This window comes from Porites lutea, chromosome 1, assembly GCF_958299795.1.
Source record: "Porites lutea chromosome 1, jaPorLute2.1, whole genome shotgun sequence".
NCBI lineage: Eukaryota > Metazoa > Cnidaria > Anthozoa > Scleractinia > Poritidae > Porites > Porites lutea.
Genome location: NC_133201.1, coordinates 453,451 through 467,700, shown reverse-complemented (window position 1 = coordinate 467,700; position 14,250 = coordinate 453,451). Strand labels below are relative to the sequence as shown.

Genomic DNA, 14,250 nt, shown 5'->3' with positions numbered 1-14,250 from the left:
TTATTCTATCTATCATACATTTCGAACACTACTTTGTGTTATCGGCCAAAAAGATTCTTAGAACTAAATATATAAATAAATATTTTTGGACACAGCTTACAACAGCACCCTCCCTTTGAAAAATGATTGATTTTCGAGGTAGTCAAATCCATTACAGCAGATTTGTCCCTAATTCCCTCAGCATTCAAGAAAGTCAAGGAAATGAAAAGGAATTTTGGAAGGCGCTCAAAAAGACTTTACCCTCGTCTAAGATCTCTGGTAATATCACAAATATTTGTTCTGATGGAGTTGTTTTAACCTCCAACTATTCTAATGCCAACGCTTTAAACTGCTTTTTTGTAAGCATCGGTCAAAGATTCGCCGAAAACTTTCCTAATGTATCACTATCTGCTCAAGCTGACGTCACCCCAGAAATGTCCGGTCCTGGTTTCTCCCTTCTCTCTGCCTTATCTGTCCGAGTTGCATAGGGCTCTATCCTGGGCCCGCTAATGTTTATGATATATATAATACAAATGGAAAGGATAGAAGTTAATGGAGTTGTAACTCGGAGTTTCACGCACTAAGCGATCATCAGATCATCGAGCGTGAAACTCCGAGTTACAACTCCGTTAACTTCTATCCTTTCCATTTGTATTACGCTCTACATATTTTTATGCATTGAACACTCCTAGGATAAGGGAAGCTATATACGTAGATTTTTTTTGTTCATTTTAATATATATATATAATATATATATATATATATTATATATTATTCGACTTCTGTACCATTACCATGTATGCTGATGACACCGTTTTATATTTCTTCTCAAAACTTAATTCAGAAATTGAATCAAAGTTGAGCCTGATGCGACTGCGACTGCGTTTGTGACTGGATGAAACTTAATCAACTTGCTCTTAACACCAAAATGTCACATTTTATGTTAGTAGGCAGCCACGCAAGGCTTAGTACAATAGACTCCATTACTATTTTCGCTGGCAGTAAACATTATGACAAATTCAGTCATTTCCATACTTGGAATTAGTTATTAATAAGAACCTTACATGGGATGAATACGTTGAATATATGCGCCGAAGTCCTGTCTACCGCAAGGTGCTAGGATTATGTGCTTCAGCTCTTTTTTTACCCTTTTTCGACTTCGGTGATGTAATTTGGGGAGACAGGGGTAACATTACTCTTATGGCTGAATTGCAAGTTCTCCACAATAAGGCTGCGCGATCAATTTAAGATCTTTCCTCTAGCGCCTCTTTTGGGAGACTCCGTTGAAAGCCTTTACAGCGCCAGAAGGCCCAGCAGCGCCATATTTTTACTTACAAGTACATGCATTCGGGTCAATGTAGTTTTCATAATTATAATACTAGATCTATCAAGTTTGAGGTCGGGACCTGTGACACTGCCAGTTAAGGTATTACCAGCTAAATCAATAGTCTCAGATACGGGGATGTTTGTAAAAAGGCTAGTGACATCATAGGAGACTAAAAACAGATCACTGAAATCAATATCTTGAATTGCTCTCACGGAAGAAAAGGTATCTGTAGCACAAAACCTTGAGGATATGTGAGGTTTCAGTAGAGAACAAAGGTATTTGGCTAAGTTGTAATTATAAGTGCCAGCTAGGGAAGAGACAATAGGTCTAAAGGGAGGTGTAGTTACCTTGGGATCTTTGACTTTATGTAATTTAGACCATATAACCTCACTGGTTGGGATCCAGTGGGATAAATGTCACGATAGACATTAGAATCCAACAGACCTTTATTCTTAAGTTAAGCGAAATTCAAAATATTGATTTTAGTGATATGTTTTTAGTCTCCTATGATGTCACTAGCTTTTTTACAAGTATCCCCTTATCTGAGACTATTGATTTAGCTGTTAATACTAGATCTAAGCATGATATCAGTAAATCTTCCGTTTCTAGAATGTGGGACATTGGACTACATTAAACTTTGCTGCAGATAATTGGAACGCTTTAGACCTTTCTTTGAGGCAGCTTTTAAGCGCGGCTTACCTGAAGCTAAATTTTTTATTCGTACTTCTATCCCTTATTATAGAATTTTTGCATTGCACTCATACTTTAATCCTGTGTTACAATGCTTTTTATATTGTAATATATAGGTTCTTTAAGGCTCTAATTTCTATATTAGTAACTTATTATTTTTTAGCTTAATATTTCTGTCTTATATAAAGAGGACCTCTCTGTAGACCACTTAGTCAGTGAAGTTGGCTCCCTCATTAAAGATTAAATTATATTTTATTTTTATAATAATAAAAATTATCATAATATTAGCGTAAACGATAAATTTATTTATACCTTGAAGTTAAGGGTGATATTGAATTGTGAAACGGTTTGAGCTGAGTTTGAAAAGGAGACCGTCAGATGCTCTCCTGCTGTCCGTTTATGAGGATTGTAAAGCCACAGTTTAATTCCACCTGCTTTACCCTCTGATCCACTAATCGCCGGCTGTTCAAAAGAAGCGAAAATCATGTCACGATGTAACAAAACTCTCATGTCAGAATGGACAAAAGGGGCCATCAGATTTTATTCAATGGCAGGAAAATATTAATCATGAATTTGTTAGAAAGTGCAAAAGAAACTTAAACATTTCAGTTGGGCAACAGTTTTTGGTTGTAAACAAATAGCTCTATTTGCACGACCATATACGTATGCTGTGGTTCAACGAAGGCTTGAAAACAAACCAAAGATAAAACTGCACCACAATTGAAAATTCTACACCGTTGGAGTACTGTAGTTCATTATTATCTTTTCATCAAACGCTATGATTGTACCTATGTACTTTCATTCAACTTGTTAAAAAAAACGTTTGAATAGTTGAGTGCCAAGGTTTCATTGAGTACTGTATTTTTATGTTGCAAGTCTAGGTGGTAAACTTTTCTGTTTCGCAACTGGTAAGACCGAATTGTTTCAGTAAAATTAAAAGTCTTTTAACTTACTGATACCAAACGTTGACGAATTTCCATCTTAGACAAAAAGATACTTAGACTTACAGAAATTGTATGTGTGAATTCATTGCCACTAGTCCATGTCCACTTCATAGAATGTGTACCGTCCTTATAATGAGTTGAAGAACGTTCCAATGTGGATGATGATGAAGCACTAAAGGCCATAACGTGATCAGCATTCTCAAATGTATAAACTGCAGAATAAAATGGTGAGATCTGATGTATAAGGGACTACACCTTTAATAACATAGAAGCTTTTAATACCGATGGAAGCTAAAGAGTGACTGATGAACTTCTGGCGAAAGGAATAATGGTTAACAAACTAAAAGAAAAAAAAAAAAAAGAGGCGTTACCTGTTCTCGTAGCATAAATATTTCGCAAGAAAAACGCAATGAAGACTACCACAGAATGTTGCTTTAACTGTTCCATTTCACCTGTTGCAGTAAAACAGACTTACTTTAGAATTAGGTTATCGATAGAGAAGCGGCTTTCCAAACATAGCCGTACGAAGAAGTCTGAACACCAGTCAACATCGTGCGACATATCCGAGAAAGTTTCACGCGTGCGGTGATAAAATTCAAAACTTGGTCAGAGAAAATGGTCACAAAACGGTTTCCAGAGCGTGCGTTTTCTTTTGTATGGGCAAAATAATTTATGGTGGAGGGAATAAAATGAATAAATAAGCAAATCCGCGAAAGAGGATGGCGTGCTTTTCAAATAAGCCTATCGGCTACAGTAATGGAATTGTAAAGTTTCTAGATTGCGGACAGTCAGTAACATACACTTCCCTGATAATGAGTATTTTTAAAATTGCGTAAATAAACACGGACTAGTTGTAATACGTCAGGGTTTTTTAGGAACTTACCAATAATCAACATTCTATCTAGAAAACCAGAATAAGATGGAACCTATTCAATGCTTGAGAATAAGAAACAACGTCTACCCCATCCTCGTCCGTTTACCGTCTATTCCATATTCAATACCCTTTTTTTCCTAAACATGCAACGACGTACGTATTTTTTTTAAACAATGCGGACAAAAGCTATTTTATTTAAAGTTACCTTTTGATTTAATCCTAGAATCCTAATTTTTTTAACGTGGCAGTTGTGTACCCGTGGGTCTGTATTAAGCCAGACTTGGATTCTATTTCTTATAAAAACGTCGTACAACAGTTGACTATTTTACCTGGAATCTTCGCCCAGCCCTGTTATGTCCAATTTCCTCAGGAAAAAAATTGAACTGAACATCTCTTCTCTACACTTGTATTTATATTGACGCATTACTGACTGATCAAGTAACTCTGGTTTCGCTTTAGTAGACGCTTATTAATCGGTTGATTATTCTGTCGTGGGGTGAAATCATTGGGACATACGCACATAGCCTTCACATTTGTCCGTTGGAACTTCTTATTGGTTTTAAGCTCAAAAACAATACAAATCCAGGGAGCAAAAGTAACGGACTTATTTTATCCAAAAATCAAATCTCTTAAGTAATACAGTTCATAAGAGGATAGAGTTGTCATAGCAATTCTCAGTAAATACTTATTTCTAAAAATCATTTTGACAAGAGAGTAAAATTTTAATGAGCTCATACTTTTTAGATTTTGTAGACTAAACAGGTGCCATAGAGCAAGAAATTCCTTAAAAAGCCCTGTAGCAAGCTGATTGGTTGAACATTTGTACCAGTCTTTTTGGTTAGATTGGTATTCATGATCTCCCGCATCACAGACTTGCCCCGTGATGCGAGACCAGAATCCAATGCACCAAAAAAAAGAAACCATGATTGGTGACCATGACGTCACTGGATGAGAGGTTCACTATTGTTTCTGGTCGATACATCTTTTAATGCGCTAAACTGAAATAGATAGTTGTTCATGAGCTGTTATGAGATACACCACTCGGCAGCTAACTAAGCGAATTCATTGAAATTTCGAAGTTTAACTAAACAGAGTTATTTCAAGTGACAGCAGGCGAACTAGTTCGGTTTCTTTGTAATCATAGAGAGATGAACTTGCGGGTTTAATTCAGAGGTGCTCGACCACGCTGCCTGTGGCTCCATTCATAAAACTTGCTTTATTAAATAAACCAAATATTTCATTAATAATTGACTTATGACTTTCCTTGGAAAGGAACAAAGATGAAGTATAGTAAAACATTTTCTGGTTTGCTCTTTGTAGTTATTTTTGCTATTTAAAGCCATTTGATAAAATAATTTGATTTATTTTATAAGAGAGTAGTTTTTAACCGGTCTTTCTGTACGTCGGAGTATCAATCAAACCGTGTGATGAGTAAAGGCCTGCAGTCATTTTAACTAATAACGCTGTACAACTTATGCGAATTTCAAAAATCTTAATCCAAAATTGTACTACAAAGCCTCGTAACAGGTGCTTCCAAAGCCGGTATTGCAGCGTGATGAGACGGTGAATGTTTTCAGTCCGATTTTATTTTAAGTTCATTAGTCGCAGACGGGCGAAACTCACTCAGATCCCCTGTCAAATTTTGATTAAATGACGAGCCACTGTTTAGAAAACCTTTATTGACTTGCTCCGTTTTTTGTACCTTTGGTTTATAAATTTCAGTGCAAGGTGAAAAGATTACTGAGCATGACATTCAAAGCGAGGTGAATTGGTACATGCGTGGTATAAGTAAAATGACACTTTAAAACAAAGGATTTTTCCGTAAATAAGAGAATTAGCTGGTTAGATTTAGTCTCCGTAACTACGTACCTAAATTTCTCTTTGAATTTGAAACTTGACAAATGTAGATATGTAGCGAAAGATGTAGCACAATTTATGTAGTGAACTTACCACGAGTGTTCATCCAATCTATAGGCTCAGTGTATTCTGTAGCTGCAGTAATTGTTCTGTATTGTGCACTTTATTTATAACCCTGTATATTTGTACTGACTGGTAAGGTGATGCGGAAATACAGTGACTCCTTACTCCATAATATGACAACATAGTTAACGTTCTTATTTACCCAACTACAGCTGGAACAAACTTTATCAAACCAATAGCGGATCTACCTTTGCCAATATATGACACGGAGGCAGTGAAATCAACTGGGTCTCAGCTTAATATCTGGAGATTTTCTTTATAAGTAATACTTATTGATTGCTTCTTATCACGATTAATCCTCAAAAGAGAAACTTTGATCCTGCGTTTCGTTTTGTTTTCGCGGAGTCTAGTGAGCCGTCATGCCACCCACGTTTTTAGTTCGATCCCAGTTTCATTGTATGATCACATTAATGTTTTCCGGTTCTGATACTGAGTAACGTAACAATAATGATAAGAAGTCCTTTGTTTATTGCACTTATGCTAGCGGGATCGAGAAAATGCTTGAAGCAAAAAATTAGCTGAATCAAACTTAACAGGGTCAAGAACAGTTCCAACTAGTCGGAGGCCCCAAATGACCAAATGGCTCAGTGTACAGTTAACAGCTGTTCCGTACTATTTACAGCTGCTACCCACATACCTTCCTACTCTTCCAGCTTTGTCAATTCTAATACTCTGCATGGATATCTGGGGCAATATCATGAGTGCATTGAAAGGAACAAGCGACACTACAGCTGCTGATGTGTATTTTTGCAGAGAAAATACCCTGCGATTTGAGTCGTCAATTAGACCCTTTTAATATTTTGTATTTGATTCCGAAATTTTTGCCGTAGACTTCTACGTCTAAAGAAAAACAAACGGAAAAATTACCAGTGTCTAAAGGCAGGCATAGGAAGTCCTTGATATTAGGTTTCGAGGTTTTCCCACGATTTACTTCGCAATCATCCTTTTACATAAGTACAATGCAAATCAGTCCTCCACGCATGTTATTTGTTGATGAAAGGAAATTTTTAGAAGACAATTTTTTCTGAATAGTTTATTGATGAAGTATGTTGTTGTAGAGGTCACGAAGATGAACCATTCTCGAGTCATACGATTTTTGCCAGTTTGTTGCTTTGAGTTCTAAGAGGAAGAACTATTTTAACGCTACTTTACTAAATGGCCAAAACTCTATTTCACTCCCACAAGTAAACTCCCATTGTGTTAATTCAGGCTAGCAAAGTAAATTCTCCGTCCGAGAGTATTTTGTGGGTGTTTGGGGGGCGGTATAGTACTTGTCTATTGACTGGTAAACTCAACATCGAATTTGTATCTTCCCCATTTAGTTATTCTATAGTAGTGACCAGAAAAAATCGAAAAGATTTTCTAGTTTATGATGAAGGCGACAAAAGCTCCTTTAACTGGCGGAGTTATCATAATGTTGCTAAGATTGAGAGAAAGTTTTAGACAGTTTTTCATACAGGAAACCAAATAACCTGTTATTCGGTCATGATGATTTGGAACTAAGCTCAGATTTGAAGCTGCTAACATTGGTCCTTATGGCGGGTTATCAGAAGTTTGTAGTCTTTTAGGAGCATTTACAACTACAAACCTTTGCCATTTCGTCTATAAATAAAGACAAATTAAATGATATCCACAATCAATTCTTTTAAAATTAAAATGTATTTAATATCTCCATGAAATAGAATTTAAAATGACGAGACGCCTTGATATAATGAATATTTACAACAAGATACACAGGACATTGATGGCTGAATTCATACGTATAAACCTCCTCACACCATATCCATAAATAATATTTTACTTGAAATCAGTGCGCAAATTAAATTTGATTAACTGATCGAATACGGTACAATTCATTTGCCTGTTTCTCTCTTATGATATTCTACATCGTTTCTTGGCCGTTTGTGCTGTTTTGCTGGATAGTCTCGAGTTTTGTCATCCAAAACATCCAAAGCTTTCTTCCAACTAATGGTCGACATGTCCTGCTTCTCCAGCCATGAGGCGGACCTCATAACAGAGCCACTATTTCGTGGTTCTGTGTTAATCTTAGGTAGTTTTGTGTGACCACCGGTTTGTTTTCTATGTTCATTAGTGCTTTTGTCTTCGCCGCTGATAGGTGGCAAACTTAAATCACGCTTGTTAGCTTCCTTATGTTCAGTTCCATCACTTACAGAAATATCAGGCAGCTTTAAGACCTGCTGGATTGCGTCGTTTTCTTCATTGTACATAAAATGTCCCGGAATTTCTTTGAGTTCTTCACCGAAGCTATCATTAAGGCTTTTTTCGGTATCCAAGGTTACTTTGCCAAGTTTTCGCCCATGTTTACTGCGCCCTTTACGGGCTCGTGGAGTTTTCATGTTTTATATTCGGTCCAGTTTTAGATAACAATTCCGTTGGCTTTTATAGCAACACTATTTTACCGTACTAAGACAGCTGAACGTGCGTCTTGGTTTTGATACGTATTTATCAACCCGTTAACATATCCATTGTGCTGCTTGGGTCACCGTGTCCACAGTTACAATAAAGAGTTTCCGCTAAAATATCATCAGCAGTTTAAAACACGTCTCTTAATCAAGCCCAACTTTGTAAATGAGAAGTAGACATAACTCCAAAAGAAAAATAAACACCGTAATTTTTGGTACAAATCAACCTTTCTGCTCCGTGGAGTAGATCATAAGTTTGTTTGGTTGATCTATTTAAGTAATTCGTTTTTATTTTCTCATGGGAGATAAGTAAGACAATGAAGACAGTGCATAATGTAGTCAATGAAAGTCTTTATTATCTTCATATGTTCGCTTATATTTAATACCTCTTTTCCTTAAGTTAATCCATTAATCACAATCTGTCGGAAAGCCAATTTCTTTTCCACGTTTTAAATCGTGACAGGTTAATTCCACGTATTTTAAGAGTTCACTATTCATAAAGGGGAATTTAAAATAACTTGATTTTTTACATAAGAAGGAGTAATTTCTATCAAACGTTTTGACGTGTATATTAGAGTTCCTTTACAATGGCTAGAACCGCGATCTGTTTATAAAGGCCTGATCATGAAAAAACCTGCTTTGTCTTTTATTTATTCCGGCCCTCGCTTGAGTAGTAGGCCCGTGCAGAGCTGGATAGATAGGCGCCTATTTGTTATGTCTTGTAGTTGTTTTATTAATTAATATTGTTCGTTTAATACATTGTACGTGTTGGGCCAATAGCACAAAGTATTGAACCCAACAGTGGAGCAATGACCTGCTCCCATCTATACCTATTTGAGTTATTACACAAGACTGTTATTTAATATATAAACTACCATTGGACCTTAATCTTGGTGTTTTCAAAAAGCTCCAATAACTGTTGTTGCTCAAACGTATCCTTTCGGAAATTGACGTAATTTGCGCCAAAAATAGCGCATTTTACTTTGTGCTTGTAGGAGCGGCATCACTCCGCACTGAAGTGTGACTACACCCATTCCCTGCCCCAGTTAAACTAGATTAGTACTATTGACTACCACTCAGGGAACAACAACCAGGTCTTGTAATTGTGGATACCTCCAACTGCTTTAGTCCGTCGCACGAACTCGGGACGTTTGCCTTTAATCACATTCCAGTATCAAGTTCATTTAAATGTGTTCAGCCAGTAAGCAAAATTAAAAATGGCAAATCCTGCGGGAAAGAGATAAACTGAATAATCATCAAGAGAAGAAATAAAGGACGTGGTGTAAACACGGCTTTTAAGGTCGGCGGTGACCGCTTTAAGTTGGACAATCGGATAGCCTGAAAAAGAGTTACTTTCAAGATCCTCTTTTTCCTGTTGAGAAAAAAAAAACGAAACTCATAAGTCCTGTATTATGATCATAAACATGCAGGAGGATTTCTCCGGACGAAATTAGGTCAAGCGTCGAAAGTAACAAAGGCACAAACGTTCTTGAGGATTTTGAAATCTACCGTTGATTGTTAATTTCTACTAGTTCATCAACGTCTCTGAAAAGAGTATAATTAGCCGATAAAACAATGACAACTTATATACCTCCTCAGCTTCCTTGTGTGGTCTCTTCTGCTGCATCTTCTTCATTCGCGAAGATAGTAGTAAGATTATTGAGTACTCCATCAAGGATGCAAACACAAATAAGAAACAGCAAACAAGATATACATCTATCTTTTTTATGTAGTTTACCTTTAAAAAAATGAGAAAAATAGAAATCATACCCTTCAAATCACCTCTGTGCTGAGAAGAAAATTATTCTTACGTTACAAAACTAGTTGTTGTTTGAACAGCTGTGTATTATATATGCCTCCAAAAGTACGTAAAGAGGGGGGGGGGGGGGGAATAGCCAGAATTTCATCCAATTGCTTCGAGTCGTTTTCTCCTCTCAGCAATTGAGGGAGTTAATAATGACTCAAAGTAATCGGATGAAATTCAGGCTAGGGCAAAAGAAAAAATTGTGAAATTTGAAATTCGTGGCCTTGTGTTATTTCAGGGTTTAACATCCAATTTTCAATTATTGGAGCTATAATTATTACTTTAAATTATTATTCTGGATCTAAATGTCTCGATAAAGTAATATTTTGAAAAGCGAGGTCACTTGGGTAGGGTGTCTCTTTAGGGAAAGACAGTGTTTACGCATTGACTGAGCCGATACAAGGCGCGGTTACTATACAAGGAGCGGTCACTATTCTGTGCATGGTTTTCTAGTGTTAGAAATATCTAGAAGCACTTTAACCTATAATGGCAGCAAAATTATTCCAAAGAAGACATTTATATCTCCCAAGCGGAATTTTTTTGTGGCGCTGTTGAATTGTGAGCAGAGTCATACATAAATAATTTAACCAGACGCATATTATAGGCCGGTTGGTTTTGTATGTTGAAGCTCAAGCTAAAGATGGTAGCGAGGACATTCGCCAAGCAATACGTCGTATAGAAATTGGCGTGACGTACCTTGGCGATAGAGCTGTTCAGTATGGTCAGGATGGTTACAATTGTCAGTACTGCCGTGACTGCTAGTGTCACGCGAGCTGCTGGTGTATCACGTGGTATAACAAAACCAACCCAGGAAATAATGACAACAATCACCGAAGGTCCGTACACATTGTAGATAAAATAACTGTAAATCCTTTCAAAAATGAATGTTGCTGTAACTCCAGTCCAGTTGGCTAGGAAAAGAAACCAAGCCAAGATTAATTTGGATTAATTGTTGCCAAAATTATATAGTTTCGTCTTCAATTGGTTTTTCTCCAAAAATCAAAAGCTGTAAAACACTCTGTTTTATTCAACAAACCTTTGAAATAAAAATTGCTGTGTTCCCCTTTTTTTCATCTTTTTCCCGGTGTTTAAAAGCAATTGTTCATGTTTGATATGACATTACCATAATGCAAATACGACTTCGCAAGAAACTCGGATTAAAAAATAAGGACAGTAAAATTTACTCGCCTGCAACATAAGCCGTAAAGGACTGTGATAACTCCATACCAGTGAGAACGTACTGAGGGTGCATTTGTAGATTACTGGCTACAAACTCCATGCCATTTGATGTCTCCCACTTAAAAGTGATATGAGCGTCGCTGTAGCCATCTAAAACAACAAGATGATAATGTTTTATTAACTATCTGTACTGGTTAAATACTCCACTGGGGAACCGAATAGCCCTGCAGTATTTATCATATTCTTTACGGTAAAAGTCCAAAACACCAACAGAAAAATCCCGTTGAAAAATGAATCTGAATAACAAAGCGATGCTCAGTTGCTTGTTAAAGCATTGAACAAGCTGCTCAGTCAATTTTTCTTGAAAAACAATCACTCTTTCTTTAAATGGCAAAAGAAATAGAGAAAACAAATGAACACCTTGTCGGATCGAGGCTCACATCAGAGTTCAGAGTTATGGAAAATATTTGGAAAAGTGTGTCCGTCAGTTAGTGTTCATGTGGTATATACGATACACCTGACTTACAGCTTTCAATCGTAATAGGACATCTTTGCTTGTCCATCGGAAAATCTTCCAAATTCATCGGACAATAAGCTTTAACAGTGATTCTGAAATAACAATAAAATATTGATACTGTTGCTTTGTATTAAAGTGCAAGAGTTAAAGTTAGTCACTGAAATACACATTTAGCACATGTAGCTACCCACAAGTAGCTTATTTTTTCATGTTTACAAGCAGAGAAAACATGAAAAAATAACCGGCGGGCTTTCGGAATAATGCTTGCAATTCGCGTTGCATATTCCAAAGCCTTTTAGATATTGTAAGTGAAAAATCCTATCGATTTGTTTTGTGTACTTCGCGGATAAACACCGATCACTAGAAGGAATCATTATCCTTAGGGTAGTAGGCACCTGTTTTCTCGTACCGTGCATTGTATTTTACCAGGCCTCCTGGGGCCAGCATGACCATCACATTACTACTTGTGACGTCATGCATTTCACCATCTTTGGCGTTTACAAAATAGGAGTCAGGCACCCAAATATAGTTAACCACGTGATTACTGAGGTAAAATGTTTCATTAGTGCCGTGATCAAGCCTCTTGTCCACCCACTGCTGCCTCAAGAACAAATCCAATGTAAAATCCTGAAAGAAGGACACAAACATATTGTTAACCAGTGCCATTGGCTTTTAAAAAACCTTCATAGTAACCGCGTAGTCGGAGTTCAAACGGAGTCCTCAGACTTCGTACGGGTCCGTAGCGGTTGCTCATGTTTTATCAGTTACTTCTTCTTAATCAACGCTTGACGATTTGGAATCAGAATTTTTTAACAATCTTTAAATGTGTTTTATATAAACTAATAAGTGCTATTTTATACAAACCATATCCATAACGTTAATGGCGTTGATAGACATCAGAAAAAAACCAACGGTAACAACAACAGGTCCCCCTGGATAAAAGTCAAAAGAAAACAAGTTAAACACGACAGAGGTACGAAAAACAAGATGCAGCTATTCCATTTAGAGCAAGGCGGTACGAAATAGAGAAATCTCGTTCCACAAAGAAATACCACAGAATTGTACATGAGCTACCCGTCGAAGCTTAAGTCTGCCGTTGTCGGCCTTTATATTAAACTAAACTGAGGAAAAAAGAAATAATTCTCGAGGAAAAAGGACCAAAAAAATCGCATTTACATCCGAAAAACTAAACGAAGTTGTAGGCTTTTGTTTTCTGAAGTTGCATCGGTACTGAAAGACATGCCGCCTGGAAAATTGCTCTTACTGCGCATGCCTACCATTATAATCAGGTCTGATCCTGGAGTCATAGTTTTCTTCTTTTAGCAGAAATTTCAGAAGATTTTCAACTTTCTCCCTGTAAAAATAACATCACGTTAAGTAACTTTCACTGCCGGGATAAAGGACAAATTTAGCTGCTGTTTTAGAAAGCTTAGAGAAGACATTCAAAAGAACACTATTATAAACGAGGGGTCTTGAAATCGAATGTACCACGCTCAAATTAAAAACAGTCCAACATCTGTCGGTCAGTTCAGTAACCTGTGAGTCAGTTAGTCTGTGAGTCGGTTATTAGTCTCTCACCTAGAGGGAAGGGTATGATACAGTTGTCGAATGGCACTCGTTAATTCTGAATGTAATTGACTTAGATACTTGCTGTAGATTTAATCACCCGACGCCCATTTCCTTCGAAATCATCTCGGGGCTAGGTTTGTGCAGGAGTCTTTCTGACTGGGATCAGGAATCGAAACCAGAATTTTTAAAATTTCTATTACGAGAATTACAGTCTGATCTGTTTTGGGTGTCTCTGTGACGTAGGTTGACGTAATCTTTCCTAAGGATGTTTTTCTTCCGAACCACACGTAAGCACCACAAAAGTAGACCGTGGAATAGTTGATCGGTCAACTGGTCGATCGTTCTCTCTGTTTTTCTGCTACTAACAGTATACAGTTATGCCAAGTCGTGGTTGTGCGGAGAAGAAAGCCGGAATGCTTTTCCTTTAAAGTTAACTGAAAATAACCATTGTAAAGTACAGGGCTCTCCTGAAACCTCTGAAAAAACCTCTAACTCAAACTAAGATGGCTTTAGACTGAGTACAACAACTACATGATAAAGACAAAAACGCAATACCTGTCCTGCAGTGAATTTACTCGTTCCGCAAAAAGAAAGAAAAACACTACATGAAGAACACCTTTACAGGTCATGTTACTGACTTGAACTGAATGGTGTACTCTTAGTTGACGAACGTTTTTAAATCGTAATTAAATATTAACAATTTACTTTAGATGGAAGATTCAACAGGCTTTGCACTTAATTAAAATTGCCGCCATAGACTCCTATAATTTTTATCCAGCGAACATTAAAACGCTCTACAAGACAGAAAGTCTTTCGGAAAAAGTTGTGGATTTGATAAAGTTTGGTAAGTAAAGTACTTCACACTCTTTTTGCGTAAATATTTGTGCGAGTTCACTAAATGTTATTGTCAATTAATTAAAATTGTATGAAAAGCTGAAGAGCTCCCAATAACAAGCACAAGGAT

The 14,250-nt window shown here is 36.9% G+C and overlaps 2 protein-coding genes across 2 annotated transcripts in view; both read right to left on the bottom strand.

The window, feature by feature from the left end:
* The window catches only part of LOC140927101 (chondroitin sulfate ABC exolyase-like), a 19,000-nt gene extending 10,849 nt beyond the window's left edge, over positions 1 to 8,151 (bottom strand). Inside the window, exons 1-4 of the mRNA XM_073376790.1 lie at positions 7,656 to 8,151; positions 3,312 to 3,392; positions 3,004 to 3,152; positions 2,309 to 2,458 (exon numbers count right to left, since the gene is read on the bottom strand). Coding sequence (XP_073232891.1) covers positions 2,309 to 2,458; positions 3,004 to 3,152; positions 3,312 to 3,392; positions 7,656 to 8,151 — 876 coding nt within the window. The remainder of the gene's footprint in view (positions 1 to 2,308; positions 2,459 to 3,003; positions 3,153 to 3,311; positions 3,393 to 7,655) is intronic.
* A 1,246-nt stretch (positions 8,152 to 9,397) lies between these two features.
* On the bottom strand, positions 9,398 to 13,915 carry LOC140926991 (glycine receptor subunit alpha-2-like). The gene is made up of 9 exons (XM_073376691.1): positions 13,842 to 13,915; positions 12,995 to 13,071; positions 12,582 to 12,649; positions 12,127 to 12,344; positions 11,727 to 11,809; positions 11,210 to 11,350; positions 10,610 to 10,932; positions 9,809 to 9,955; positions 9,398 to 9,589 (listed from the first exon to the last, which is right to left on the bottom strand). Exons 1-9 carry the CDS (start codon positions 13,913 to 13,915, stop codon positions 9,398 to 9,400), a joined length of 1,323 nt encoding a protein of 440 aa, XP_073232792.1.
* Between the last annotated feature and the right edge of the window lie 335 nt (positions 13,916 to 14,250).

Excerpts from the sequence above, each read along its gene's own strand:
- LOC140926991 (XM_073376691.1), bottom strand. The coding sequence starts at position 13,915 with ATGACCTGTAAAGGTGTTCTTCATGTAGTGTTTTTCTTTCTTTTTGCG. Across the intron at positions 13,072-13,841 it reads GTAAATTCACTGCAGGACAG|GGAGAAAGTTGAAAATCTTC; the intron begins GTATTGCGTTTT and ends TTATTTTTACAG. Across the intron at positions 12,345-12,581 it reads CCATTAACGTTATGGATATG|GATTTTACATTGGATTTGTT; the intron begins GTTTGTATAAAA and ends TCCTTCTTTCAG.